We start from the raw sequence: 27,605 nt of genomic DNA on the forward strand, positions 1-27,605 counted from the left end.
TATTCTTGTACATTTTTCGGTATTATTTGTTTTCATGCAAATTCCGCGCATATTCTCCATAGCATGACAAAACACAGTGGATCGATTGTACTGAACACCCGCTACAAATAAATTTACAAATGAGAGACAAAATTAATATCATACTTTAAGGAATCAACTACTAAGCTGAAGATGCTGAATACTTGAACTTTTATTTGAGAGTACGAAAATTAGAATCTCAAAGGAGTGAAGAACCAGGCAGACTTTCCGGATTGGTACTTCTCTTCGAAAGTCTTTTTGACAGTCTTTCTAGCAGCTGAGCGTTGAGTGGGCTCCTTGAAGGTGTCAGCAGTGATAAGGCCCTTAAGGTTGTCGAGTTCAAGAGCATAACGAGTAGGCATCAAGTGGTTGTAGTTGACAACCTTGATAAAAGGCTTGACTCTAGAACGCCTAGCAATGCGCTTGGCACCCATAGATTTGGTGACCTTTAAAGGGTAGCGCTCGACACCAGCAACGACGGCGTGTCCAAAGGGATGGGACTTTGAGCCTTGGTCGATGGCTTGAAGGATTACAACCTTCTTACCCGCAAAACGGCCTCTTGTGATAAGAGCAACCTATTTTGAAATGTTAGTAAAGCGTACTACTTAGTAAATCATACCTTTCCTGGCTTGAGAATCTTCACCATTGTTGTGTTGTAGGACAATCATAGGTGGACGATTTCTCGACAGCACGAAACTTTGTGACTGCTTTTAATATGTTTGCGCAATGTAGGCAGCACTGCGATGAACCCGATTAAAAAGAGTTTCGTAAATCAATATTCAGTAACAATAACAACACTTTCTTATTCTATTTACCGAATATAGCGAAGCTTCAAAATTCAGCCCTCTCTAATACAATAAATATTGGATGTTTAGTTCTCACTGATACATTGATAGAAATAAAGTCATTTATGTTTATTTTAAAGAGAAAATAAATTTCTGAGAATACTTATACTTGCATATGGAAAGGCCGTATTAACAGAGTTCGGTACCGATATGGGATTCTTAAAACACTAGAAATACTATAATAAGGAGGTTTTATCTACATAATTACATACATACTTTGCTTGAGCGAAAACAGCTTCTATATTTTAACCAATAAATCTTGAATATTAAACAAAATAACTTAAATTATTTCATAGATTTTTTAACAATATCTGGAACTAGCTTCTCAATATCCTAGTCCGTTTGCTCCGTAGCTTTCGAAAACTCAAAGCGCTCAACGAAGTTGAGAATGAGCATCGTCCTTTCCACAACTTCAAGTTAATTTGTTTTTCTGTTTTCCTTACTTGAATAGTTGATATTTACCATGGTACGTATTTTAGTTTTAAAAAATTTAATTAACTAGGTTCCTCAAGGTGCTTGTGAAGTTTAAGCGTGAAAAGTTAACTGTTATGCTAGAAGTTCAACCAGGCCTGTCCGTTTACGATGCAGTAAAGCTTTTAAAAAGCGCGCTTAACTTACCTCCAGATTCGATTCTAAGAATTGGATCTTTTGAGCAAAATGACTGGGTAGCAATGGAAAATGATGCACTTTCAAAAACCATCATCACTAATAACACTGAATATGCATTTGCAGAAGGAGAAGAACCACTACTAGTGGAAAAGCCTAAAGATTATGATGATATGTCTGAAGAGATTTCCCCTTAAAACACACTTCATTCATCAGCTATCTATCAATTGGCATACATGTTTCCACACTCAAAGTGTTATAAAAACTATTTATTAACCTGAGACTACCAGATAGTGCTAGTATTATTTCGATAATATTTCTTCTGCTCTTTGTTACAATCACCAAAAGACATGTTTCCCAAGCTATGGAATACTTTTAATCCCGAATCGTCATTCGAACAAAAATAATACATTTTTTCTGATCATATTTTCGAGAATTTTAATCCATTTCATTTATTTGCTAGTATGGATTCATTTTACGAAGTAGAACGTATCCTAAAATGCTAATAAACGAGCACGTACGAGAACGCTATCATTTTCTTCGTGTCTCTCTTACAAGAGTCGCACATCTTGTCTTTGCTAACAGTCATGAAAGCAATGACTTAAAAATGGTTGAAAACGTATCTTCAACGCCTAAAAAAGGAGTTCTTGAAGATCCTTCTACATTAACACCAGAAGTTGTTACTCCTCGAACACCAGGACATCGAATTATAAAAGCTAAGGGTGCATATACCAAAGACCGTTCAGCTAAAAGGCGGCGAGGTAGAATTGAGATTGAAAGGCATTTATTGGGAGAATTTGATGATAATGTTGGTTCGAATTCACTACTTGATGTTCCGCTCTATTCTTTAGAGGCCGAACCTCTTTCACCATCTGTGATGCTTGAGGATGAAAGCATGGAAGGAATTAATCAATCTCCCCAAGGTATTTCCGTGGAGAAGCTAGGAAAAGAAGATAACAGAAGTCGTTCTTCCACACCTGCCTCGCCATCTCTTGAAAGCCATGAGTTTTCTGAAAGTAGAGAAGCCGGCTTATCTCAATCAAACGGCTTTGAAGCGAGGAGTCATGGCACGGGGTTTGATGAATACTTTGATAAATTTTCTCAGCGAAAAACTTCGAGCAACACTTTATCTCAGTTGCCTGTTTTGGATAATCAAGTATACCTAGATACTGTAAAGGAAATCTGTACTGAAACCGAGCAGCACACTCAAACTCTAGTTCATTTTCAGTCTCGTAATTTTCATCAATGGTATTTTGAACTTGTGAATAATTTTAATTTACTGTTTTACGGGTTTGGTTCTAAAGAGCATTTTCTATCTTCTTTTGTTGAAAAAAAACTTCCTTGTTTCCCCATTTTTGTCGTAAAAGGCTACTTCCCTCAGTTACAGTTAAAAAATGTTCTTTCATCCTTTCTTGAATTTTTAGAGGTCACACCTGCTGCGTCTGTATCTGATATGTTAATTCAATCTTTGAGTATTATCAATTCTCCCTCTTTTTCGTTAGGAAAAATCGTGTTTCTGGTTCATAATATCGATGGTGAAAGTCTAATTGACGAACGATTTCAATCTGCTTTGGCGGCCATAGCTTCTTCAAAAAATGTGTATTTCATTGCTTCTGTGGATCATGTAAATTTTGCACTTTTATGGGATACATCTCTAGAGTCTTCGTTTAATTTTGTCATGCACGATGCGACTACCTTTGCACGGTATTATAATGAGACTACATATGAAAATTCTTTAGGTATCGGAAGAGCGAATGTGTCTAATAAAGAGAAAGCTATAAAGCACGTTCTCTATTCTTTGCCCGCCAATTCTCGCGGTATATTTAAGTTCCTTCTAATTCACCAACTCGAACGCATGATGGATACTCAAGATTTTGATGCCCGCCAAGGTGAAAAAGTCGGTATTGAATATCGTTCTTTCTTTCAAAAATGTAGCGCTGAATTCCTTTGCAGTAATGAACCCAATTTTCGAAGTCAACTCACAGAATTTTTTGACCATAACATTATCGAATCAAAAAGAGATGTATCAAATTCTGAGATTTTATGGGTACCATATCCCAAAAATCTCCTTGAAATTTTGTTGGAGGATATGATGGAAGACGTATAAAATAGGACCCTTTTAGACTAGGTTACGGAACATTAGAGTATAATTTATGTATTTCTTTGTAAATAGATATTTCACGATCCATAATAATAATTGTTTGTTAAAAATTTACTATTTTTTTTTATCAATTATGCACATTGGTGCAATTGTATGTAGTATTTCGAAAGCAATTCATTATCGATATTTAACATAGTAATTGAATACAGTATAGTTTTAGGATTTCACATCTTATATCTAACCATCTCTAATAATCCTAGTATCAGCATTGTAAATACTTAAATTCAAAGAACAAGAACCATATATCGTTCTTCATGAAGCTAGTACAATCTCAATCATTTGTAATTACAGTAATCTGTTCACCAAACGAACAGAATCTTTAAATAATATTGATTTCATCCCTCTAAATCCGAAGTCGCTTTTTGTAAATACGCGTTTACAAAGACAACGAGTTTAAAAACAATGACCATTTATAAGTATACCTAAATGAAAAACAACTGGTTTGAGTCAAATATTACCAAAACCAAACTTTAAAAAAATAACACAGAAATTATCAAAGGTTGTTTGTAAAAATAATTAAAAAAAAACAATTAGGAGTCGCTAGCCTCAGCATGCAAAGCTGTGATAAAAAGCTTAGATAAAAATGATGGGAAATTTTAAATTAACAATGTGGGATAAAGCGGGATAAAGAAGGCATATTAACAGCAATCGGTAAATTTATGATTTAGCAAAGGGTAACGGATGGTCCACAAGATACTGTTTGCAAAGTAATTTCTGTTCCTTAAGTTCAGCAACAAATTCAAGCAAACCATTAAACTCCCATCTACCAAATAGCAATCCAATACAGAAACCATTGACTACTGCTGCGATGGTAAGCATTACCGTGAAGAAAAGGATGATAACCTTTAACCAAGCGGGATCACACCATGCGATGGCAACATGTACTCCTATAATTAAGGGAATAGAAATAAGTAGATGAGCAATTCGAAGTCTCATATGAAGACGTTCACGAGCCATGTATTGATATGTAATTCCTAAAGTATCATCAATGATGGAATAAGATACACGAGTTTCTTGAACTGGTATTGGTTGCAATTTTATAGACAAAACAGTCTCGATTGCAAAGTGATCAGAATAACTGCAATCCAATTTGGGAACACGTTCAAGAAATACCACTTTAGCATTTTTAGCCTCACAAGTGGAAGGAGAGTGAAAAACGTAATCGAGACGTTTAGCCACAAAGTCATCCATATCCTTACTAGAAATGTTCTCACGCCAAGTGTTGAGACGGGAATCACAAGTAGTACCAGCAATTTCAACCAACTCCTTATCATTCATGCTGAAACGGTTAGGTGGATGCTCAACTTGGTCAGGATAGACAGACAGCCAAGCATCATTGACCAAACCATAAGAGGTAATGATTTCGTGAGGAACACTAAGGGGTTGAATGTTGAAGTCACCAGCAGCGATTACGATATGACCACGTTGAACAGCAGCACGGAGCAATTTCGAGATATACCAGGCTTGTGACAGACGGTGGCACAAGTAGGTATCAGCACCCTTACCGTATGGAGCATGCAAATGAGTATTGAACAAAGAGATGATCCTTCCAGAGGGATGTTGTAAACTAGCTGTAGCGACACCCTTTCCAACATACCAATCACCTCTCCAAAAAGCTTGAGGACGACCATTAAGTGGATACTTGTTCATAGAAGATTCAATGATAGGAAACTTCGAAAACATGGCAAGTCCAGCACCCATAGCAGCACTATGGAAAAACCTAGAATAGACAAGATTGCAGCTCACCAAGTTACGAATTTCCTGAAAATCGTAAATCGACCATACTTCTTGAAGAAGAACAATGTCATAATCGCACTTCGCAAGTTTTTCGCCAACAGCTTTCAAACGTTCAGTACGGTACTTGGAAACAAAGCGCAATCCCCAACAATTAAACGAGAGAACACGCAGTTCAGGGGCCTTTTCAACACTCATTGTTGCGAGGTTGGAATTAAAAAGAGATAAAGAAGGACGGAGTTATTGCCGTCAAATGGAACAGTAAAACGAATAGTTTATAATTTGTATGTAAAGAAATAATCTAACAAAGTTTATTAGCTTAAGAAGAAAGAGAATTTAAGAAAAAAATGGATAAAGAGACGAAATTGCTGAATTAGTATAAAAACAAACAAAAAGCACCATCGTGGTCTTAAACCAAGCCAATGTCATTAACAGCATGAATTATAAAGACTCTGTCTCTTTTCTTCCACGAAAGCAGAAGACCAGCAATTTTCGACAAAAAGCTCATAACAGTATTAAAGAAGTGTTTTGAGACATTAAAATACCAATTGCAACAATTACAGCCTCAATGCATTTCATTCATAACTTACCTGTAACTAAGCGACAATATGTGCTTATTAGAACACGTATTATTAAGAAATCAGGAAATTTCTGAATATATACAAGAGGAAAGGTGGCGTGTTAAGAAAGGAAACAAGAGCCTTGTGCTTAACTTAAGCCGTTATTGTACACAGAACTGCGTGATTTTTTACTAATGTCAGATGACTCCATTTCCGATGTGTTAAAGTTATTTATGTAACGCGTTATATTTCGGTAAATCTGTAAACATTGGAGTAGAAGTTATAAATACAACACTATGTGAACTTGAGTAAACATCCATATTCCAGTGTTAAAAATTGGTTTATTTTTTATTTAGTATCTTTTAAAAATCAATATTAAAGATAGTCTTTCTTCCCTTCTGAATTGTGGCGTTTTTAAAAATCGTTTTGTAAGTGTGTTTAAGTCATTCGAAAAAAATGGTATGAATAAACAAGTTGTTCCAAATTGCATAATGAAATGATTAGGTTATCTACTAAAATAATTTATTCAAATTTACTTTACCTATTGCAAGAATCACGAAGCGTTATTTATCGTTTCTCTTGACTTGCTACACTAGACGAGTAAGATAAAGGGAAAAAAGTAATCTTAAATTTTAGTAATTGCTGTTATCTATATCATATAAATTAATCGACAATTATGGGCGCCAGGTCTTTTTATTTCCTGGATGTTAACATTTGATATCTGCTCATCTTTATTTGATCAAACTTCGAATTGTTCAAATTTGAAAAACCTACTATTGCCAAAAGTTTAAACAATTTAATTCAGTGTCACGGTTAACAACTAATAATCTCACCTTCTCATTTCTACCTACAGAAAAGAATTATTTTCTTTCATTCATACTTATAAATTCATCTTTTCACTAACATGTTTAGGGTATGTGCATAGACCGTGTATATCTAAGGAGAACGCAACCACAGTAAACTAAGTCCTGCTAGTCACAGGTTTAAGTATTATAAAGTATTGGAAAGCGCCAGCATTTTAATTACTAATTTTGTTGTATTATTTTCCTTATTTATTAGATACTATGAGGAAAGAGTATCTCGTTAGCCATATAGAAGAAAATGCACATCAAGCAGACATTTACTCTCTCAATGTAGTCGCAGGCAATCTTTGGTCGGCTTCTGGGGATTCCAAAATAAAAAAATGGTCTATAGGTGATGCTGAGCATAGCTTAGTTGAAGAAATAGATACCCCTCATAAACTTGGCGTTCATCATCTAGCAACTAGCTTGGATGAAAACGTCGTCGTTTCTTGCGGATTTGGACAGGATGTTTATGTTTGGAATCCTGAAACTAATGAATTTCGAGACTTGGGTACGAATTACTTTACGAAGAAGCTATGCATTTCTCTAACGAATATGATTTAGGTAATAATGCTCAACATCCCAGCGAATGCTGGTCTTCTTGCATTAGCCCTGATGGACAAACGATTGCTTTCACATCTGTAGACGGGCGTATTGCTGTCTGGGACAATCCAAGTGATTGCAAAATTTCCGAGTTAGATACCAAAGGTAAATTCGGTCTTTGTATAGACTATTCTCCCAATGGAAGATTTATCGTTTCTGGTCATCAAACTGGGCAGCTTTTCCTTATAAGTACAGAAACAGGACGCTTGTTTCATGTACTATCGGGCCACACTTCCCCTGTACGATCAGTGGCGTTCTCTCCTGGTTCAACACTTTTAGCTGCTGCCGGGGATTCTAAAATGATTACTATCTACGACGTTTTATCAGGGGATCAAGTCGGCCAACTTCGTGGTCATGCTGCATGGATTTTTGCAGTAGCTTTCAATCCCGTAGGTGATTTGTTGCTTTCGGCTGATGTTGAAGGAAAAATCAAAATCTGGGATATTGACACCATGGAATGTATTAGTACACAAAGTGAAACGGATGGAGCTATTTGGGCTGTGGCATGGTATAAAAATGGGTTCATCGTCGCAGGTGCTGATAAAAGTATTCGTTGGTATAGAGCTGCTGCTACAGAATAATTGCACTCTTGTGCTTTCTTAATGACCGATGGAAAAGTTTTTAAAAAATAGCAAAAAATTAAGGAGTTTCTAATATTTGGATTAATTATGAATATCAACACTTTACTCGTAAAACGAAAGGATCTTGAAATGGATTATTTTAGGGTAACGCATTTTTCTTTTCACTTTCATCATTACAAGTATGTTTGTATCATTGTTTACTTTCGTTCGATACGCTTTTACTTTTTATATAAATTATCTAAGCATAAATTCCTAAGGAAATACGAATCTCATTCAAAGTTTCCATTGTATTTAAAACATGAGTTGACTCATAATATCTATAAAAGTTTATTTTTTATTTTATAGGTAATGGTTAGCTTAGTTTCTTATGTGTTTTAACTGTATTACATTACGTGCCTAGAAAGTTTACTCTCACATACGATAACGACGCAAACCGTTTAAAACCATGCACATACTGCATATGTTATAATCTTTACTTTGAAGACTTTTTGTAATTCAAGATTACTTTTTGTTGATAAATTTTCACACTAATGGCAGAAAATAATAAAAAGTCTACTGCTTACATCCAGAGGATGCGAACACTAAAATTTTATCAAAAAATGGCTTCTGCGCGAATCCCGATCACTGTGTACCTCCACGATCAACGAGAAGTAAAAGCAGAATTTGGAGCGATAGACAGTAGTGAGTCAAAGTTGGCAGTTTCCAATCTACAAACCGATTGGGGCGTTATTAACAGAGCGGTGATACGAACAGGAGACGTCGTGGGCATCGAATACAATTTGGTGCAGGAAGAAGGAGAACTTTGATGATACATTACGATTTTCAGATACAGAAGCCTTAACAGCCATGGTATTCAATTCAGTGTTTACAGATGAGAAAGCGTGATGTACATAGTATGCATAGTTGTATAGAAGCGCAACATAATTAATGTTATTTATTTAGGAGGAATATTAAAAATAATATCGTAATATTGTATATTTTGCTGGATTAAAGCAAATAACTTTTGCGTCAAACGGATGGTAAATCGTGAAGTTCATTAAACTTCCAAAGGATCAGAAGAATTAGTGTGCCACTGAAATTAAAAGCGGGAAGAAATGATCGCTTACACTGCAAATTTGTTCCAGTATTTTTTTAAAGGACACTCTCGATATCGTTTTCGAGATGTTCAGGCTTGCTAATACTGGAATAGCGTTCGATGACTTGACCTTGACGATTGACCAAGAACTTTTCAAAATTCCACTTAATACGCTCAAGGCCAAGTTGCTTCTTTTGGCTCTTCAAGAATTGATAAACAGGGTCGACGTTGTCGCCATTAACATTGATCTTGGCCAGTACAGGGAAGGTTACGCCATAGTTCTTTTGGCAAAATTGAGCGATTTCTTCGTCAGAACCGGGTTCTTGGTTTCCAAATTGATTGCAAGGGAATCCAAGGATGATAAATCCTCTATCCTTGTATTTCTGATACAACGCCTCAAGACCTTTGTATTGAGGAGTGAATCCACATTTGCTCGCTGTATTGACAACAAGGACCACTTTACCCTTCAAGTTGCTGAAAGGAAAAGGATTTCCATCCTTGTCCTTAGGAGCCAAGTCGTAGAAATGAGACATTTTAACTTACAAAACTCAATACTAATAGAATGAGTAGGTTGAAAGTAAGGTGTAGCGCGGCTGACCGTCCTACTTATGTTTCCAGCTGACCTTATTTCATAATGACATCAGACCTTAGTTTGGGTCAACACGATCTTTTAACAAGAGAAATTTACGTAAAATTAATAAAAATTCCAAGGAAGAAAAGTCGGATCGCATTTATCAAAAGAAATCTTATTTATTTAATCAGTCTCACATTCTTTTTCCTTTGTTTGCTGCTTTTAAAGTTAAAAAAAGGATATGTCGCAGTATACTGCCATTGTCTTTTGTCAACATACCACCAAAATGACAGAAATTTTTGCTGCTATTTAGTAAAAATATTTCAAATTTCGTATTTGTAAAGGTTATGCATAGAATGGCTGAGACTCATACTTAAACAGTATAGGTATCTAAACATTGTATGGGGCGATTGTAGCAGCAAACGATTAAGTAGTTTGCGTTAGTTACAACACCTAGTAATGGTTTGCTACCTTTTGTTTAAAATAATAGTAGACGAGATTGCCAATGGCCGATGTTGTTTATCTTAAAGTTGAAAGTGAAGCGAAACCTTTTTCTAACTTTAAGAGTGGGATTTCTTCCATCCAAAAGAATATGCACTGCAACAAGATATAGGACACAGGCAAATTATTTGACAAAAACAAGGAACCGTATAACTACTTTTTTACTTTAATCTACAAATAAATTAGTAGGATGTAGAAAAAGGTATCAGTGATAGATTATTTATGTATTATCTTAAAAGTATTGTTTTTTGCCCTTTGAAGGGCAAAAAGCAAAAAGGATCAAAATTATGCTCCAGCAGTGACTTGAACACTGGGCCTCTTGCTTACTAGGCAAGCGCTCTACCACTGAGCTACAAGAGCTAGTTGGAATCATTTGCTAAAAGGTATATATATATGCATAACTATTAAGAAATGCTCAGTATTTTTTTGAAATAGAAAATGTTGATATTCGGTTTCTATTATTAAGTTTTAAATTCCAAACATTGTAAATATGTCGTCGTTCTTTACATTCTTTTTTTAATAAATCTTGGTTTAAGTTAAAACCCAATTTTACAAGCTCGCAACTTTGTTGTTAATAAAAAAAAATGTTACACCTGCTAAATAAATATTAAAATCAAACTGTTGTTGTGTGGTATTACCTTATTGAGCTTAATTATAATTTCAGTAAAAATTTATGTTCAATTTTTTTTTTTACTTTCAATTAATTTATTTATTTATTAATTTGTAAAATATTTAGACCTTTGCCAAATAATTATTTGTTAATTTTTCATTTTCTACAATCTGTATTAATTAAGATAAAATTGTCTTCAAAAATACTTTTAGTTTTTGGAAAATCATTTGTTTCAGTGTTTGAGTATCCACATGAATTGTCTAATTTTATATCACTATTATTTTTTTATTCGAACACTCATAAATTGTGTCTATTGTGTTACTTTCAATTTTAATATTTACATTCAAAGTTGCATATATTTTTTACGAAATAATGTACTAAATGATTTAGAAATATTTAGATACGATAGTAATCAATACTAAATTTTATGACACATTCTAAATTCACTTACTTTGGCTTTCTAATTTCCTGTTAGAAAAATTGTCATTCCTAATTGAATTTTGCAGCAATGCTCGAATCAGCTCCAAGGTTGATAAATTTATAGTCAAGAAATATGTAATTATTTATAATAATCTAGTCTAGTTGACCTGGAAAATGTTTGCTTTTCTTACTACCAACCTTCTCTTATCGACCTACAGTTCACCCAAGCACAGCGAAATACCTCAAGATACCCTTCTTTTGAAAACCACCTATTTCAGCAAAAAATCTTTCGCGGTTGTACTTTTAAGTAAGAAGCAAACATCAAAGATTGTTTGCTCCTTCATTGTTTAATCATGGGCAGAGAAATCATTACGTTACAAGCTGGTCAATGTGGTAATCAAAGTATGTTCACCTATACTACTATTAATCAAATCGAAATTCTAATTACTCACAAACTTGTCTAGTTGGTTCACAATTCTGGCAACAGTTGTGTTTGGAACATGGCATTGGGCCTGATGGCACGCTAGAAAGTTTCGCAACTGAGGGTGTTGATCGAAAAGACGTTTTTTTCTACCAGGTTGGTTTATTGATACACTTTAAAGTTTCAACATGTTAACTCATTTTAGTCTGATGATACTAGATACATTCCTAGAGCCATTTTGATTGATCTGGAACCAAGAGTATGTTATCGCATCCTTTTATTAGTATTTGCTGAAATATTCAAGTGACTAATGTCCTCTTTACCTTAGGTGGTCAACAATATTCTAAGCGACACCTACGGCAGCCTTTATAATCCCGAAAATATACTTATTACCAAAAATGGAGGAGGTGCTGGCAATAATTGGGCTAATGGTTATTCGCATGCTGAGAGGATTTTTGAAGATATAATGGACATGATAGATCGTGAAGCTGATGGAAGTGATTCTCTAGAGGGTTTCTCGCTTTTACATTCTATCGCTGGTGGAACGGGTTCTGGGCTGGGCTCTTTCTTGCTTGAGAGATTAAACGATCGTTATCCCAAGAAGATTATCCAAACTTATTCAGTATTCCCTAATAGTCAATCCGTATCAGATGTTGTGGTTCAGCCTTACAACAGTCTTCTTGCATTGAAGCGACTGACATTGAATGCTGATTCTGTTGTTGTGTTGGACAATGCAGCACTTGCTCATATTGCTGCTGATCGGTTACATACTCAGAACCCTACGTTTCATCAACAAAACCAATTGGTAATTGATTTATATTAGGTCTTTTCATCAACTAACTATTCTAGGTTTCAACTGTTATGTCTGCCAGTACAACAACTTTAAGATATCCTGGCTACATGAACAACGATCTTGTCAGTATAATAGCTTCATTAATTCCAAGTCCTCGCTGTCACTTTTTACTAACCTCATACACTCCTTTTACCAATCAGCAAGTGGAAGAAGCAAAGGCCATTCGGAAAACTACCGTGCTTGATGTGATGAGAAGGTTGTTGTTGCCTAAAAACCAGATGGTTTCCGTCAATCCTAGCAAAAAGAGTTGCTTTATTAGTATTTTGGATATCATTCAAGGAGAAGCAGATCCGGCGGACGTTCACAAATCCTTGCTTCGCATAAGAGAACGACGATACGCTTCATTCATTCCTTGGGGACCAGCAAGTATACAAGTTGCACTTTCTAAAAAGTCGCCCTATATAAAAACGAACCACCGTGTTAGTGGACTTATGCTTGCAAATCACACTAGTATTGCCTCTGTATGTTTCTGCAAATTTTTTTTTGAGACATTTAATACTAATCTTTGTAGTTATTCAAGAGAACACTAGATCAATATGATCGTTTGCGGAAACGAAATGCCTTTTTAGAGCAATATAAAAAGGAGGCTATTTTCGAAGATGATCTTAACGAATTCGATTCTTCTCGGTAAGTATCTTGTCTTATAATTTCATATTTTGAGTTAATTTACTAATGTATTTGACAGCGACGTCGTTGCCGACTTGATCAATGAATACGAAGCTTGTGAAGATCCCAATTATTTATCTCTTTAAAAAATCCTTCATAGTTTACGATGTCAAAGCAGACTTAAAATATAAAATTAATTCTCCTATCCTAGTCCTACTTCATAATCTATGAAATTCTGCTCAGCAAAGCATTTTTACGCCTTTCTAAAAGAATGGCTTCAACATCGTCTCTAGTTGGTATTTGCTCAATGACAAGAGGTTTCCAATCTTGTTCAACTTCATCACCAAGGTTCTCAAGATGTTTATGTTGTTGTTCTTCAATCTTTGCCTCAAAATCTTCTAATAGACTCTCTTGTGCTGGCGGTATGTAACCAAAGTACCAGGCGTCTAACCTTCTTTTCTGCATCTCCTGTTTGCGCTGTCTTTCCGGTATAAAACTCATATCAGCTTCAAAAAGTTCCTTAACGCCAGGTAACTCTCGAGCTCTTCCGTAATAACGATAATCGTCTATATCACTGATTTGTTCTCCTTCATCCTCAAATAGCTTTGCTTTATTATACAGATAATTAATCCCACCCAGATCACGAATTTGTACCTCCCATTCGTGTTTTTCACGCATCAATCGATTAATTGCATCGTTCAAATCTCGAATTTGATATTCAGGCAACGTTGCTATTCATGGTTAGAATACACAGAAATGATAAAAGCGGAATCAAGTTTAGCAAGTTAATTAAATTTGCTAATAAAACAATCTAGGACGTACCACTTTGAATTCGAGAGATCTTGCGAGAGATATCTTTTACTACACTAGCCCTATGTTTTTCACATATCGGCACAGACTTAATGCTTTTTATATCCTTGGGTCTCTTTTCCGTTGGTTTGCTGCCCACTACATACTATAACAAAGGGGTTAGTGACTGACGCTTAGGTTCTCATGCATATTCGTATGAACCTTACTTTCGCTGATGACATTGTAAAATTAAATGAAAATGATAGACTTGGTAATTAAAAAAATAGAGAAGGAAAGGCTCATTAAAATTTGACACAGAAAATAAATAATATAGACAAGTTTTATGGTATTTATCGAAATCAAGGCAAACCCAACACTTAATTAATTGACCTTCAACAGCCAATTCTTATTTAAGTACTTGAAAATTTGCTCAAGTTCCACCGATTGTGAAGACAAGCAAAAAACTTATAAGCAAGAAATTGAATGCATACAAGTAGTTATTTCGTGTAAGAAACACTTTATAAAACGGAAAAGAACAGCCAAAGTGAATAAGCTTATTGAAGCGCAACAAGCTTCTTAATTCATGGATAACGAAGTCCTCTTCTAAAAAAAGTACTAGTCTAAATAGTAACTAAGTATTTTATGTTCACTACAATTAAAGGATGATATTATTGCATAAATGGTCCCTTTCAAAATGATTACCACTTTTAATCCATCGTATTCAATATACTGTCAAGAATTAGGCAATTGTTGATGAAGTAGGTAACATCAATCATTTGGAAAAGTTCATTTCATCTCTTTGGTATCGGCTTTAACCTAAAAAAGAGTTGTTTATAAGAGATTAGCAGAACGATTTATAAGTATACAGTTGATTTTTTGAATATCTTACAAAGACTTAAAATTAAACAATCGTTGAGACCGTCAAAATCGTTAAAACTGACTTACGAATTATTCTAATAATCACTATATTCAATCAACGTAAATGGACAAGCATCGTTGTGGTAGATTTCCCCCTGAAAGATAGTAACCACCCTCCATTCTTCGCATTCTTTAGTTGAGGTATGTTAATTATATACTAAATGATTTACTGTTCTTTGATTTTGCTTATTCTTGCTCAATTATAGTTTGTTTTTAATAATTTGGCGACGGTAATCTCATATATAAAATCGATGAATTTCACATGAGTGAAGTAATAAAATCTGTACCCCCGGGCTCTCAAAACACTTCTCAGTGGATAATAAGTAAAGATCAGTTGGTATTTACTCCATCTGCATTAGATGGGATACCTTTAGATCAAGAAGAAATTCAAAGATCTAAAGGATGCAATTTCATTATAAATGTCGGGCTGAGATTAAAACTGTACGTTAATTACGATGTATCAGTTCAGTAAATTAATGAAACTAACAATAATAACAGACCTCAAACTGCGCTTGCTACTGCTAACATCTATTTCCATCGATTTTATCTTCGATTCTCACTCAAAAATTATCATTATTATGAAGTTGCTGCTACTTGCATTTTCTTGGCAACCAAGGTTGAGGATTCCGTTCGTAAACTTCGCGATATTGTAATTAACTGTGCAAAGGTTGCTCAAAAAAACAGCAATGTTTTGGTTGACGAGCAAACCAAAGAATACTGGCGGTGGAGAGATGTTATCTTGTACACAGAGGAAGTACTGTTAGAAGCTTTATGCTTTGACTTTACGGTTGAACATCCATATCCTTACGTCCTAAGTTTTATCAAAAAATTCGTGGCTGATGATAAAAATGTCACTAAGGTTGCTTGGACATACATTAACGATAGCACTAGAAGTATCGCATGTCTACTTTACTCTCCGAAAACTATAGCTGCTGCAGCATTCCAATTTGCATTAGAAAAGAACGAAATAAATCTCTCTACTACGACTGATGGGCTTCCGGTATGGATGGAAGAGTCTCAAGTTTCTTATGAAGACGTTAAAGGTATATTATATATTTTTTTATAGCCTTAGCACTAACAATGCAGGAGTGTTGACACTAATCGACTCGTTATACAAAAAGATAAACCCTTCCAAACAAGCCCTTCCAATCGACCAAAAAAACGGATCTCATGCTTCCAGCGTAGCTCCTGGGACACCGTCGTCATTGGCTTCCGTCTCGACACAAGCTACCCCTCAACATCAAAATTCATCAGGAAGAACTGACTCATTTCATTCCCTAAACACAGAAACCCCATCAAAAAGTACGGTGGACGACCAAATACTGTCGACAGCCGCCCAGCCAAAAAAATCATCTGATACAGATAAAGAGATGGAGACGGAAGCTTCATAAAAAAGAAAAATAATTCCAGATTGGAAATTTTATAAGTTATAAAAATTATTAATGCTATCAGCATCTTTATATTTATTTTTGGATTCGAATAAATCGATAACACGGTTTTAGAATATTGCTCGTAATAAAAGGCTTAAATTAAGTTCATGAGTATTTTTAAAAAGTAAATGCGTGAAAGAAATATTGCCGGAACTTAACAGTTTGACAACTTCATTGTTTGCTTATGAGTCAGAAACTCTACGAGGATTGTCGAGAATTCGAATGCTCCAGGGTTTTCTCTTTCTCCAAGCAATGAAACCATAGACAAAAATGTCCTTAAAAACTAATGCAGCAAAGGCACCAATAATGCTCTTCTCTAACTTTGTGAAATTCCCTGGAATAAACCTTCCCAAAAATTTCCCTGCTAATGGGAATAGTAGAATCGGTCGAACAATACGGAGAATTTTCGTAGTAAAAGCATCAAGGAAAACGTGTGCCACAGACAAAAGAATCCAAAATTCAGATTCTGTATCTTCTCTTTCGTTTACATCCTCGACTTGGTTACGATGCTCTACTTGTGCTTCAAACTGGCGAAACCAATCAGTTTCAGAATCTTCAAATTCCCCGTCCGCTCCAATTACAATACCGTCAAATATACGGGTCATTAGTTCCTTATATAAAGATCTTACCCAAGGCAGAGTGCACAGTAGAAGTGAGGTATTCGAAATCTTTTCCGCGCAACTATAAATTGAAAAATGCGTGTAGAGACTAAATGCTATATCATAAGGCGGAGCTTCGTAGAACCGAACCAACATGCATGGTAATAAAGGCAATACGACAGAGGAGAAAACTGGCTTTTTTAACATTTCTATCAGGCTGCTTTCATCTGCCACCTGTTTACATATCCATATTCCAGTCTGTTTGAATATTGAATAAATAAACTTGGTAATACCTAAACAAGAACCTACACCAAACGTTACTTGAGCTAGACCAGCTTCAAGGGAATGACCGATTCCAAGAACGTTTACAGCCCAAGACTTTTCCTTTGGCGGTTTAGCAATTCTATATGCGGTAAGACATTGAGGACAACGAGTACTGCCAGATCTGGTAATGTAAGAAATCAAACAACTTTCATGAGCAATGAGTGAACACCGACACGGACGTCTCCAAGAATCATTTGAAAGGGAGCATAGTTTTTTGTCGTATTCCTCATAGCATATCCAGCAGCGAGCACTGCTTTTCTCATACTTCGCGGTGTCCGTCATTTAGCAGAACCTCGGGGTTTTCCAATACAAAAAAGAAAATTTAGAATAAATAAAATAAACGCTTAACGTCAATGTTTCAAAACAAAATAGGTTTTAAAATATAGGCATTTTCCTGAACAAATTCTAACATAAAGATAGTTCAGTACTTTCTCATAAGTTTAGGAGCCTTAGTAATTAAAAAGATTGGGTATTGAAAGTAAAGTTGAAAGTGTGGAATGAACAATATAATTTAAATGATATGAGTAAAAAAGCTGTTTACAATTACTTGTGTAGCTTTTTTAATGCAAACGATTTTAGAATAAACTTCAAATCCCTAAAACTATCGTAAAGTAGTTCGTTTTGAGCGATTGGACGGATTCGTGGTGAAAGGTGGTTGAGTGGTTTCACGAGTGCTTGTCCTGCTACGAGTTGAGGGGTGCTGAGGAACGGAGGGCACATTACTGACTCGTGAAGGTGGACGAAGTCTAGAGGAAGTTTTAGAAATTATACTTTTTCTATTTGAAGAATTGAGACCATTATTAGGAATCGAACTTGCTACGGATGGCAAGTTGGATGTTGGTATAGTAGGAGCAGAGGAGGTGGCCGATTTTGGAATTGCGGATTGGCGATGACTTGCAAAAGATGAAGAAGGAGTCCTAAGTGAGTTTGGGTTAGAAGTCGTAGCCATGCTAACCCGAGAACGCACATTCATGGATGAAGACCTTGGGAACATGGGAAGGCCTAGAAGGTACATATGAAGATGCGGCTCTTCTTGCAGGTCGGACCTTTGGATCTTTAGACCTTAATAACCTTTGCTGCTGTTGTTTTTGAAGAGCTATAGCTTCCTCTTTTTGCCTTCGTTCTTGTTCAAGTCGTTCTTGTTCTTGTTGTAATTCGATCTTTCTCTGCTCTTCGGCTTGTATTTGAAGCATTTTTTGATGTTGCAATCTTTCTAATTCTTCATTATCAAAAGACAAACCTTTCCAGTCGCTATTTAGTATTAGATTCTGAGTATGCTCCGTTTGGCTTAGAACCGATGACCATAATTGTATTAGACGATTCGAGTTGTTAATGGAGGTTTCGAATGACTTTATTTTTTCTTTAGAAGCAGAAAGACCATCCGTAAGCTTTTCTATAGTGTAATTAAAGCTCCTTAAAATCTGTAGTTCTTGTTGCAATTCAGATGTCATGTTCAAAGAAAAAGATAGACTATCCTATTAACTGAAGACAAGAAAAAATCACTAAAAAATATATAATTAACTCAAGTATAGAAAATAATTTCTTGTGTGCAATTTAAGCCTAACAAAGTATTCGATTGAAGATGTGCGAATTGTTTAAAGAAATTCAGTACAAAGAGTAGACGAAGGTTGTTTTTATTTTTTTTTACAAAAAATATAATAAATTAAATGAAACAGTTTGAAAAGAAAATTGCAGCGACTCCAGTTGTCCCTTAGAATAAGAACGATAGGAAATATGAGGCAGAGGTTAGTGTTTACACAGGCAGAGAAGAAGAAATGAATTGAATAAAGAGTTAGTTATGTGCATTACATTTTGATAATAGTTTTTGAAGAGGAAACATATTTTTAATTTTTAATTTAACGAACCTATCATTTTAATTGTTTCATTTGGCAAATGCATTGATACTATTTATTGTAAACAATAGGTAATGAAGCGTAAAATAAGTCATAACATGAACATTCATTTATGAATATTTTAATTATTGACCAATATGTTTATAATATTTTTTGATAAATTATGTTAGTAGCGTATTCCTTAAACACATAAATAAACATTGTCACGATTTAATTTTTAACAATTGTGATATATTTTGGAAATACTTAGCGATGTAGCAACCGTGTATTTACTTTGCATATTGCTGTTCCCATTTCGATTTGAAAATGGTGTTTGAAAGATAGTCGATTCTTCATAAATCCATTTTTCCTGCATTTGAGCTAAGGTAATAAATATTGCTTATACCATCAATTTGCTAATAAGGAACAATCTTAACGAAATATCCCTTGAATTAGTTTTGATAGTACTTGCTTTTAAATAACAATAAGAGACTTATTTCATTTACCATACTCGCGAAGTTTCTTCTTTATTAGAACTTCAAATGTAGTTTACTTTTATTTACGGTTTTGCAGTCATATATTTTTATTTTCGAACTGGAATATTTCTATGATGCTTAAAATTGTTAGTAAATTTTTTAGATTTTTGCTAAAGAGAACAGAAAATCGATTCTCATTTAAAATCTAACTACACATTTATGCAAAAATTGTACTTGATCAAAGTAATTAATTTAGCGTACTGCGTTACAGCCATCTAATAGTAATGGTTACCACGAAATGAGCAAATAACCAGTTAACCAGAACGTCAAACATACAGTTCTACTACTACATACATAAGCTTTGGGTTCCTTGACAGCGGTTGTTGCAAACTGAATTTTTTTGTTTTGGATTATATATAATATACAATCAATTGATCTTGTTTAGTCTTGATTCGTGTGTGTTTACTTGAGTGCTGCAGTAATATATTACTAAATTGTACGAATTTGGTCAAAGAGAATCCGCTTTTTTATCAGTTTTTTATTTTTAAAATTTAATTTTGAATTATACTCTTTACAAGGAACGGTAGCATCTTTATAAGAAATCGAGCATTCAATTTCTATGTGAAAAAGTTGAATTCGTCTAAGCAAACAACCAACTAGTTTTTAAATTCTAACATTAGAAAGAATATTTTTCCTTGTTAATTATTCTATTTACAATTTTAAAGTTGGCACATATCTTTTTTTGATTGGTTGATTCTTTGATATTTTAGCTGCACTTACTTCTTGGTATGAAGTGAAATTTTGCTTTTTAAAATAGACATTTTCCCATTCCCGTTTTCTAAAAGATTCCTTTTTTTTGTTTACTCCGAAAATTTCAATACCTTTCTTACAAGCTACAATCCCATTTTGTTCCTTCCTTTTGATATATTGAAGCCATTTCAATTGTTTCTATATTATTTCAAACAATTTTACAAATATTGTTTAAATTGTATAATTATCAAAGCGCAGTCGCTAGCTTGGTGGGTATTAAATTGTTACCTTTTCGTTTGCTACAGGTAACTTGTGAACATTTCTGGTGCTGAATTTTCCTACACCCAAAAACCATTGAAAAATACATTTTTTAAATCATATCGGAAAGCTTGAATACACGCTCTTCTGATAATCCGCTCGATACATAAAGGATTTCTTCTTGCATTTACCTGGTTTTTGGATTGTCAGTTCGCTATGGAACCTTCAACACCACCTATGCGAGGGTTGTGTACTCCATCTACCCCAGAGTCTCCTGGGAGTTTTAAAGGAGTCATCGATGCTTCGTTAGAAGGTAATTCTTCTATTATGATAGATGAAATCCCTGAAAGCGATTTACCAGCACCTCAAGTTAGCACATTTCCACCTACACCTGCTAAAACTCCCAAAAAGCAATTACTACCAAATTTAATGCTACAAGATCGGAGTAATTCTTTAGAAAGATGTATGGAAGAAGACAGAGAACACAATCCTTTTCTCAGTTCATCTGATAACCAGCTTTTGTCAAGAAAGAAGAGAAAGCCTACTCCTCCTCCTTCTGATGGTTTGTACTATGTTTTTCGGGGGAAAAGAATCAAGAAATCCTTCAGGCCTGGAACTGATTTATCTACTTTTAAGCCCAAACTCTTGTTTGCTGACTCGGCGCCTTCTTCTAGTTCAGATAACCCAACATCCTCTGTAGACCTTAATGACTATTCTCAAATTGGCATTCTCCCTCCAAACCTGAATTCTATTGGGAATAAAATGTTCTCGTTAAAATCAAGGGTTCCATCTTCCTCGTCAGGTTCCTTTGTTGCTCCCCCACCGCAAATGCGTTTACCTGCGTATTCATCACCACAAAAATCACGATCTAATACAAAAGATGAAAACAGGCACAATTTATTACGATAACTTTTTTTCGCATTTTGTAATTGTGTTTGATACCGTTTATATAAATGCCCAATCACGAAATACTCTTCTGCCTTATTCATGATAATCGTTCGTTTGAACTTTTGGTAGTAGATCAGAACCTCCTATTCTCTATTCTTGATGAAAATGCATTTTGACAAACGCTGGTCGTTAGTCATTCATGGTAATATCACCACAATATCACCACGATTTTCTTAATTGAGTATCTATAATTACATTTCCCCATCTTTCCATTTGTGCCTATTCATATTCCATTTGGCAACTTAATTTTTTATCGTCCTCCCGTGTCTGCCCTGAGCCATTGCAACTTTTTTTAGCAACCTTTTACGGCATGCTTTGAAATATTATACGTTTAACTTATTTCCTAATTTCATCCACTGAGCTTTTACTTTAAGACTTATACTAATATTACATGGCTTTCACAATTTTCTTTTCTTTGTTCAGAGAGTGAATATATTCTGAAATGTTGTATTTATCGATTAGTTAATAATGCTATTCGATTTCTAAATTTTTTGCTGGTTTGGAAACTATAGTCTGTTATTCTCAATAACTAGTTTTATATTCAATTGTTTTATCCCAGTAATAAAAAGGTATTTTTATACCGCATATACAATACTATTCTAGGCTTCTTAGACAGTTATACACATTACGGTATTGCTGTTACATTGAGTTAATTTGTGGTTTGGTGATATAGTGAAGTTTACTAGCTGGTACTGAAATCCTACAAATGGATAACAAAACTGGTTCTAAGCGTATGAAAGGAGTCTTTGGGTAAAATTATAGTGTAATATCGTTTCGTTCATTGAAGTAATAATTAGGCCTAACCGACTCTACTTGACTAACATTTTTTCTTCACACCATGAAGCATGATGAATAATGTATTTATTTATGTTACCTGAGCGGTAAGATGATTTGTTTACATAATGTCACTTTTATTTACATTTGCACTGCAAAATGACAACAAGGAAGCCACTTACATCACAGTGAAGTTCGTTAAAAATTCGTAACTCTTATATTTACATGGTACCCGTGTTTCTCCCCTCTACCATACTGAGCATATAAAATAACACAAAAGTTAGTGAATCATTTTGTGGCATATCCGAACACTCCTTAGCTTTTTACGAAGCAAAACAAGAAACGATTAATAATATCATCTATCTTTTATTGAAAGTCTAGAGTTTGCATAAGTCGAGGCTGTTTACTCATAGGAACACAACATGATCGAAACAATCCCAACGAAACCATATGAGGGCCAACGCCCTGGTACATCAGGTCTTCGCAAGAAGGTTACTGTCTTTGAGCAACCAAATTACGTTGAGAACTTTGTTCAAGCTACGATGGATGTAGTTGAACCATCTGCCAAAGGAGCCCATCTAGTTGTCGGTGGTGATGGACGTTATTTCAACTTTCATGCCATCCAAGTCATTGCTGCTATAGCTGCTGGCAATGGTGTTGAGAAGATCATTGTTGGTACAAATGGATATCTGTCTACTCCCGCCGCTAGTCACATTATTAGGAAGTACAAGCTAACCGGCGGTATCATTTTGACCGCTTCTCATAATGCCGGTGGTCCCAAGAACGATTTCGGTATTAAATATAACCTTGGCAATGGTGGACCAGCACCTGAATCTGTTACTGAGAAAATTTATTCCATTACTAAAACCATATCCGAATACAAAATGGTAAAGATTCCTCCCTTGGATTTAACGACGACCGGTGTCCGTAGATATGGCCCATTGACGGTTGAAGTCATCGACCCGGTCAAGGATTATGTTCAGTTGATGAAAGAAATCTTTGACTTTGATTTGATTCGCAGCTTCCTATCCAAAAACCCCGATTTTACATTTGTCTTTGATGCTTTACATGGTATCACTGGTCCCTACGGTGAGGCTCTTTTCTGTAAGGAACTCGGTATGCCTTCATCAGTTTGTCAGAATTGCAAACCTCTTCCCGACTTTGGTGGTGGTCATCCTGACCCTAACCTCACTTACGCCAAGAGTTTGGTGGCTCGTGTTGATCGGGATAACATTGTAATGGGAGCAGCATCTGATGGTGATGGTGATCGTAACATGATTTATGGTGCCAATGCATTCGTCACACCTAGTGACAGTGTAGCCATCATTGCCCATCATGCCGAATTAATTCCATACTTCCGTGATGGAGGTGTTCATGGGTTTGCTCGTTCAATGCCCACATCTGGCGCCATTGACAGAGTTGGCAAGTATAAGGGAAAGAATGTGTATGAGGTTCCTACTGGTTGGAAGTTCTTCTGCAACTTGTTTGATGCTAAGCGTTTATCCATCTGCGGTGAAGAGTCTTTTGGAACCGGTAGTGATCACATTCGAGAGAAGGATGGCGTTTGGGGAATCTTGTGTTGGTTGAACATTCTTGCTGGATTGAACGCGCAAAACCCCAAGATCAAGACGTTGATCGATGTTAAGAAAGATTTTTACAATATTTATGGCCGTACATTCTACAGTCGTTATGATTATGAAGAGTTGGAAAATGAAGCTGCCGGTAAGGTGATGGATAGAATGCGTGCCATTGCCGATGATAAGAGCAAGGTTGGAGAGGCAGTTTTGCCTGGTTTTGTCGTTTCTGAAGCCGGTGATTTTGAGTATCATGATCCCATTGATGGTAGCGAAAGCAAGCATCAAGGATTATACATCAAATTTGAGAATGGTAGTAGAATTGTGACACGTTTGTCCGGTACTGGATCCAGCGGAGCCACGTTACGACTCTACATGGAGAAGCACGAATCAGATTCGAGCAAGTTTGATCTTGATGCTCAAGTTGCATTGAAGCCAGTGGTTCATGCAGCTCTTGAAATCTTGGCTCTGGAGGAATTGACTGGTCGTAAGGAGCCAACTGTCATTACTTAAAGATAGTATATTTTATCATTGAATTTATGAGGTTTATTAGCTGAATTAAAAAACTACTAGCGTTTTAACGAATTATTTGCACTGAATTCATGAAAATCATGAGCAATAACGAATTACATTTTTTTTTACTAAACCCCTTGAGGGTTTTTCTTCTCTTCTTTTTTTTTAATAATACTTTGTATTACTAGGAGAAATGAATAAAAGCATTTTTACCATGAACCAACTCGATTGTTTAAAACTCAAATATGCATAGAGAGAGAGACAGACAGTAGGATAGAGGGATTTATTATTGGGTTTGCATAATGGAAAAATGATCATAAAGTAAACATTAGCTTGTAGAACGGTTGGGAATTAAACGGAAAAAGTTTATTTCTAAAACAAGTGAGAACTTGAATATAGATTTTAAAAGGAAAACATTTATAAATATTTTCTTAATGACTATGCTACATGAAAAGGAATCTGAGGAGTTGAAAAAGATACTTAATATGGAGTTGGGCATACCGAATGATGTATGAGAAGAGGAATGCTCAGTACCGTTTGTCCTAACGTAAAGTATTAATAAATAAATGTTGAATGCGCGCGATAAAAATTAAGATACAAATTATTTTTACAAATGCATATTCCTATACCATTCGAATGAATTTCAATCCAAATACCCATTTTCAATAGAGTGTGCGGCATACAAAAGGAAAGAGACACACTACAGCGGAGCGGTCAAGTAACATTCCAGCAATTGCTAGTCAAGAATTTGGAGAGTCGTCTTACGATGGGTATGGAAAGTAATGAGGAAAATGCGTTACCAGCCCTTTAGGCAAAAGTCTAGTCATTTTAGAAAAAAGAGTTTAAACTTTTTTATGCTTGTTTGCAAGCAATTGCAACAATTCGCTGAAGTGGAAAGATGGATCAGCGGGAATTGATGAAAAACGTGTTACTCGGTGCGGAATCGAGATATGAAATTGAGTAAGAGTAGAAAGGAATTGATCGAGAAACGGAAAAACTAAGGGAAAAGAAACATGCTAGAGTTAGAAAAGCTAAAACGTTAATTTGAATGGTGTTCAAAGACCGTGGTTTTAAAGATGTAAAAGCAATGGGTAATGGGTATGTAGGTAGTAGTAGGTAAGTGTGAGGATGCGTTAGTGAGTATGTAGAGAAGAAAAAAATCGAAAGAAAAGAAAAGAAAAATATAATAAGAAAAAATAAAAGAAATAAACCATCTGAGGCGAAATGAAGGCGCATAAGTCGGGTAGATGCGTATACACTAAAAGTGCGAGTAGAGACTAGTTTACTCAATACATCTACGCAAACAAAAAGTACTTGCGAACCAAGTGTATGGAAAGGAGGAGAAAAAAGAAGAAACGTTACAAAAAAGAAGATGAAAAAGAACGTATATAGTTATGAAAGTGCGGGAAGAAAAAAAAAGGCAAACAGCAGACATGGAAGGAAAGCGGGTTATTACACTTTATACTATTATAGATATTCTATTATACAGGTTAAATAAGTAAAAGAGTAGATGGGTGGTGGTGGAATGGGAGTGTTGTAAGTAAAGCGATATTGCCAAGTACGTTTGGAGACTGGAGCAAGTGATGTATCCTGAAACTGTTTCATTATAATGCATATTTTATTTGTATTGTGTATATGTATATGTATGTGTATGTTTTGCTTTCCTATCAAAACGAAGAAGAGCGGATTTTCGAGGCAAGGCCAAGAAGCGCTTTGCCGATTACGTGACAATCGTACACTATGTTATTGATACAATTTTGCTTATGATGCACCATTATGCCTAGAAAAAAATAGAAGCGACGACGAAATGCCGACGATGTAAACGAAGTGTTTGACAACAGCCACCTTGTTAAGAAGGTAGAGAAAAGAGAGGAAACAGAGTGGGAGCGAGAGAGAAAAAAGAGGAAAAAAAGAGAATGGGCAAAACACCGAGTGTTAATAATGGAAAATGGAAAATGGGAATGTACAAGGTTAGAAGAAAGTTGGAAACAAAAAAGTTGAAAAAAAAAAGTTGGAAATGCAAGTAGATTGTGAGTTGAGTCAATGTTTATTACGAGTCGATACTCAGTTTGAATCGATGCTCATTTGAGTCCCTGCTCGTTCGTTGGTTTTGGGAATGAAATGGCAAGTCAAAAAATTACGCACAAGGAGAATATGAGATTCGTAACGAATGTCTCTTTTCGCTAAAAGACAAGAACTATGGTGGAGTAAATTCCTCAATTCACATCATGGAGCTTACGTGGAGCAATGCAGTGTATTAGTACGAGTGGTGCACTGTACGTCGACATGCCATGTTTGAGCAAGTCAATGCTAGCGTTGAAATTGCCTGTGGATTGCATTGCATGTATATGCCACACTGTTGGCGTAGCGTGAAATGATGATGAATGTTGATGAGATGACGGGAGAATTCAATTAGTAAGGATGTTTTGGCAGATGTGAGAAGGTTTGGACGCTGTAAAGTATGGAAAATCAAAATTCCTGAATTTTTGTAAACTCCCATACAAATACGATTACACATACATACAAAAATGCAAATAACAAAATATACACGCACGCATGCACACTAAATAAACAAACTGTGCGTCCATTCCTTTTATGCACAAACGTTGAAGCTCAGGACATCGCACCAACAATCACTCATCTCTTCTCTCTCTACCCACTTTCCACCCACACCCACAGTCTGCATCTGTTTGACGACTGTAGCTCAAGCATCAGTAGCAGCCGCTGTCATCCTCAACTGCTGCTGCTGATGCTGCTTGAATGTACGCATGATAGCAACGACGCACCGCTCTACCACTACTACCGAAGCGCCATCATCACCTCCTCACCTACCATCGCAATCGTCCTCTCGAAACTCTTCGACCGCTTTCACCCGGCTTCCTGCAGGTAACAATGCGCTCGGCGCTTGATTAAAAGAGGCCAGAGGCGATAAATGACTCAGGGTGCATTTGGCCTCGCTACGAAAGGACCCTGTCTTGTGATTTTTCCGTAGCCAATGGACAACCGCCTTGTCAACCTTTTGACTTTGGAATGTGCTAGCAATTCCTCCTTCCCCCTGACTTCAGGTGACAAGGCTTGCATCACGCTGAGGTAGGCGTCGGAAAAACTTTCCTCACAAGGCTGACGTCATGGAATGTGCAATCAAAGTCAGGAGCGGGAACGAGGCAGATTACCAACGAAGCAACGACCATCTCGGAACAACTTGCAAAGAAAGTCAAGGAAAGTTGGCACCACATCACGATCGCGCACCTTCTCCAATCACCTTGCTCCTTAGTTGTTCCGAATCGAGTGCGAGGCAATTGTGGTAAAGATAGTCGGGGGAAACCCTTACCCCATTCACACCACGGCTGATGGCTGCTGTGTGGGATGGAAAGGTATAAATAGAGGCAGGCGGTGCCTAGCATCGCTTCTGT

The 27,605-nt window shown here is 35.8% G+C and overlaps 14 protein-coding genes, 13 long non-coding RNA genes and 1 other non-coding gene across 28 annotated transcripts; 14 read left to right on the forward strand and 14 right to left on the reverse strand.

Moving 5' to 3' along the window:
• Positions 1 to 63: 63 nt before the first annotated feature.
• rpl2701 (60S ribosomal protein L27) lies at positions 64 to 675 on the reverse strand. The gene is made up of 2 exons (NM_001022059.3): positions 638 to 675; positions 64 to 593 (listed from the first exon to the last, which is right to left on the reverse strand). The coding sequence occupies exons 1-2, from the start codon at positions 662 to 664 to the stop codon at positions 210 to 212; spliced, it is 411 nt and encodes a 136-aa protein (NP_596141.1). The 5' UTR covers positions 665 to 675; the 3' UTR covers positions 64 to 209.
• Positions 676 to 1,001: 326 nt separating this feature from the next.
• Positions 1,002 to 3,593, reverse strand: SPOM_SPNCRNA.5815. The gene has a single exon (NR_195166.1). It is a non-coding gene; the product is annotated as a non-coding RNA (long non-coding RNA).
• SPOM_SPBC685.08 (uncharacterized protein) lies at positions 1,258 to 1,899 on the forward strand. Its single transcript, NM_001022060.3, has 2 exons — positions 1,258 to 1,329; positions 1,376 to 1,899. Exons 1-2 carry the CDS (start codon positions 1,327 to 1,329, stop codon positions 1,664 to 1,666), a joined length of 294 nt encoding a protein of 97 aa, NP_596142.1. The 5' UTR covers positions 1,258 to 1,326; the 3' UTR covers positions 1,667 to 1,899.
• On the forward strand, positions 2,047 to 3,687 carry orc2 (origin recognition complex subunit Orc2). Its single transcript, NM_001022061.3, has one exon. It carries the CDS (start codon positions 2,077 to 2,079, stop codon positions 3,574 to 3,576), a length of 1,500 nt encoding a protein of 499 aa, NP_596143.2. The 5' UTR covers positions 2,047 to 2,076; the 3' UTR covers positions 3,577 to 3,687.
• Positions 3,688 to 3,958: 271 nt separating this feature from the next.
• Positions 3,959 to 6,047, reverse strand: css1 (inositol phosphosphingolipid phospholipase C Css1). Its single transcript, NM_001355786.2, has 2 exons — positions 5,955 to 6,047; positions 3,959 to 5,665 (listed from the first exon to the last, which is right to left on the reverse strand). Exon 2 carries the CDS (start codon positions 5,560 to 5,562, stop codon positions 4,288 to 4,290), a length of 1,275 nt encoding a protein of 424 aa, NP_001342880.1. The 5' UTR covers positions 5,563 to 5,665; positions 5,955 to 6,047; the 3' UTR covers positions 3,959 to 4,287.
• On the forward strand, positions 4,908 to 5,858 carry SPOM_SPNCRNA.5816. The gene has a single exon (NR_195167.1). It is a non-coding gene; the product is annotated as a non-coding RNA (long non-coding RNA).
• On the forward strand, positions 5,975 to 6,202 carry SPOM_SPNCRNA.5817. Its single transcript, NR_195168.1, has one exon. It is a non-coding gene; the product is annotated as a non-coding RNA (long non-coding RNA).
• A 378-nt stretch (positions 6,203 to 6,580) lies between these two features.
• Positions 6,581 to 7,990, reverse strand: SPOM_SPNCRNA.5818. Its single transcript, NR_195169.1, has one exon. It is a non-coding gene; the product is annotated as a non-coding RNA (long non-coding RNA).
• On the forward strand, positions 6,906 to 8,417 carry rec14 (Ski complex WD repeat subunit Ski8). The gene is made up of 2 exons (NM_001022064.3): positions 6,906 to 7,277; positions 7,331 to 8,417. Exons 1-2 carry the CDS (start codon positions 6,989 to 6,991, stop codon positions 7,948 to 7,950), a joined length of 909 nt encoding a protein of 302 aa, NP_596145.1. The 5' UTR covers positions 6,906 to 6,988; the 3' UTR covers positions 7,951 to 8,417.
• Positions 8,241 to 8,453, reverse strand: SPOM_SPNCRNA.5819. Its single transcript, NR_195170.1, has one exon. It is a non-coding gene; the product is annotated as a non-coding RNA (long non-coding RNA).
• Positions 8,454 to 8,480: 27 nt separating this feature from the next.
• gem7 lies at positions 8,481 to 8,898 on the forward strand (the record flags this gene model as incomplete). The annotated part of the gene is made up of 1 exon (NM_001355787.2): positions 8,481 to 8,898. The coding sequence occupies one exon, from the start codon at positions 8,481 to 8,483 to the stop codon at positions 8,754 to 8,756; it is 276 nt and encodes a 91-aa protein (NP_001343164.1). The 3' UTR covers positions 8,757 to 8,898.
• On the reverse strand, positions 8,874 to 9,598 carry gpx1 (H2O2 scavenger glutathione peroxidase Gpx1). The gene has a single exon (NM_001022065.3). It carries the CDS (start codon positions 9,556 to 9,558, stop codon positions 9,082 to 9,084), a length of 477 nt encoding a protein of 158 aa, NP_596146.1. The 5' UTR covers positions 9,559 to 9,598; the 3' UTR covers positions 8,874 to 9,081.
• Positions 9,599 to 9,725: 127 nt separating this feature from the next.
• On the forward strand, positions 9,726 to 10,268 carry SPOM_SPNCRNA.1549. Its single transcript, NR_150438.1, has one exon. It is a non-coding gene; the product is annotated as a non-coding RNA (long non-coding RNA).
• Positions 10,269 to 10,385: 117 nt separating this feature from the next.
• On the reverse strand, positions 10,386 to 10,457 carry SPOM_SPBTRNATHR.07. The gene has a single exon. It is a non-coding gene; the product is annotated as a tRNA-Thr (tRNA).
• Positions 10,458 to 11,292: 835 nt separating this feature from the next.
• Positions 11,293 to 12,791, reverse strand: SPOM_SPNCRNA.5820. Its single transcript, NR_195171.1, has one exon. It is a non-coding gene; the product is annotated as a non-coding RNA (long non-coding RNA).
• On the forward strand, positions 11,362 to 14,195 carry gtb1 (gamma-tubulin Gtb1). Its single transcript, NM_001022066.3, has 7 exons — positions 11,362 to 11,529; positions 11,592 to 11,704; positions 11,754 to 11,807; positions 11,877 to 12,353; positions 12,398 to 12,862; positions 12,913 to 13,028; positions 13,087 to 14,195. Exons 1-7 carry the CDS (start codon positions 11,481 to 11,483, stop codon positions 13,151 to 13,153), a joined length of 1,341 nt encoding a protein of 446 aa, NP_596147.1. The 5' UTR covers positions 11,362 to 11,480; the 3' UTR covers positions 13,154 to 14,195.
• On the reverse strand, positions 13,151 to 14,295 carry cwf12. Its single transcript, NM_001022067.3, has 3 exons — positions 14,024 to 14,295; positions 13,830 to 13,962; positions 13,151 to 13,738 (listed from the first exon to the last, which is right to left on the reverse strand). The coding sequence occupies exons 1-3, from the start codon at positions 14,036 to 14,038 to the stop codon at positions 13,233 to 13,235; spliced, it is 654 nt and encodes a 217-aa protein (NP_596148.1). The 5' UTR covers positions 14,039 to 14,295; the 3' UTR covers positions 13,151 to 13,232.
• Positions 14,296 to 14,831: 536 nt separating this feature from the next.
• Positions 14,832 to 17,468, forward strand: pch1 (P-TEFB-associated cyclin T Pch1). The gene is made up of 4 exons (NM_001355788.2): positions 14,832 to 14,855; positions 14,921 to 15,155; positions 15,213 to 15,757; positions 15,801 to 17,468. The coding sequence occupies exons 2-4, from the start codon at positions 14,977 to 14,979 to the stop codon at positions 16,103 to 16,105; spliced, it is 1,029 nt and encodes a 342-aa protein (NP_001342735.1). The 5' UTR covers positions 14,832 to 14,855; positions 14,921 to 14,976; the 3' UTR covers positions 16,106 to 17,468.
• SPOM_SPBC32F12.07C (MARCH family ubiquitin-protein ligase E3) lies at positions 15,251 to 17,724 on the reverse strand. The gene has a single exon (NM_001022069.3). The coding sequence runs from the start codon at positions 17,347 to 17,349 to the stop codon at positions 16,327 to 16,329; it is 1,023 nt and encodes a 340-aa protein (NP_596150.1). The 5' UTR covers positions 17,350 to 17,724; the 3' UTR covers positions 15,251 to 16,326.
• Positions 17,669 to 18,815, reverse strand: duo1 (DASH complex subunit Duo1; the record flags this gene model as incomplete). The annotated part of the gene is given in 2 exon segments (NM_001022070.3): positions 17,669 to 18,051; positions 18,053 to 18,815. Coding segments are annotated over 2 exon segments (849 nt in total). The 5' UTR covers positions 18,519 to 18,815.
• Positions 17,751 to 18,426, forward strand: SPOM_SPNCRNA.5821. Its single transcript, NR_195172.1, has one exon. It is a non-coding gene; the product is annotated as a non-coding RNA (long non-coding RNA).
• A 271-nt stretch (positions 18,816 to 19,086) lies between the features above and the next one.
• SPOM_SPNCRNA.5822 lies at positions 19,087 to 19,305 on the reverse strand. The gene has a single exon (NR_195173.1). It is a non-coding gene; the product is annotated as a non-coding RNA (long non-coding RNA).
• A 382-nt stretch (positions 19,306 to 19,687) lies between these two features.
• rum1 (CDK inhibitor Rum1) lies at positions 19,688 to 21,928 on the forward strand. Its single transcript, NM_001022071.3, has one exon. It carries the CDS (start codon positions 20,600 to 20,602, stop codon positions 21,290 to 21,292), a length of 693 nt encoding a protein of 230 aa, NP_596152.1. The 5' UTR covers positions 19,688 to 20,599; the 3' UTR covers positions 21,293 to 21,928.
• A 438-nt stretch (positions 21,929 to 22,366) lies between these two features.
• On the forward strand, positions 22,367 to 24,498 carry pgm1 (phosphoglucomutase). Its single transcript, NM_001022072.3, has one exon. The coding sequence runs from the start codon at positions 22,528 to 22,530 to the stop codon at positions 24,190 to 24,192; it is 1,665 nt and encodes a 554-aa protein (NP_596153.1). The 5' UTR covers positions 22,367 to 22,527; the 3' UTR covers positions 24,193 to 24,498.
• Positions 22,524 to 23,659, reverse strand: SPOM_SPNCRNA.5823. The gene has a single exon (NR_195174.1). It is a non-coding gene; the product is annotated as a non-coding RNA (long non-coding RNA).
• On the reverse strand, positions 24,348 to 24,591 carry prl39. The gene has a single exon (NR_150786.1). It is a non-coding gene; the product is annotated as a non-coding RNA, poly(A)-bearing (long non-coding RNA).
• A 176-nt stretch (positions 24,592 to 24,767) lies between these two features.
• On the forward strand, positions 24,768 to 25,898 carry SPOM_SPNCRNA.5824. The gene has a single exon (NR_195175.1). It is a non-coding gene; the product is annotated as a non-coding RNA (long non-coding RNA).
• Positions 25,899 to 25,994: 96 nt separating this feature from the next.
• On the forward strand, positions 25,995 to 27,604 carry SPOM_SPNCRNA.1550. Its single transcript, NR_150440.1, has one exon. It is a non-coding gene; the product is annotated as a non-coding RNA, possible alternative UTR (long non-coding RNA).
• The last annotated feature ends 1 nt before the right edge of the window (position 27,605 follows it).

Source organism: Schizosaccharomyces pombe (genome assembly GCF_000002945.2).
Source record: "Schizosaccharomyces pombe strain 972h- genome assembly, chromosome: II".
Taxonomy (NCBI): domain Eukaryota; kingdom Fungi; phylum Ascomycota; class Schizosaccharomycetes; order Schizosaccharomycetales; family Schizosaccharomycetaceae; genus Schizosaccharomyces; species Schizosaccharomyces pombe.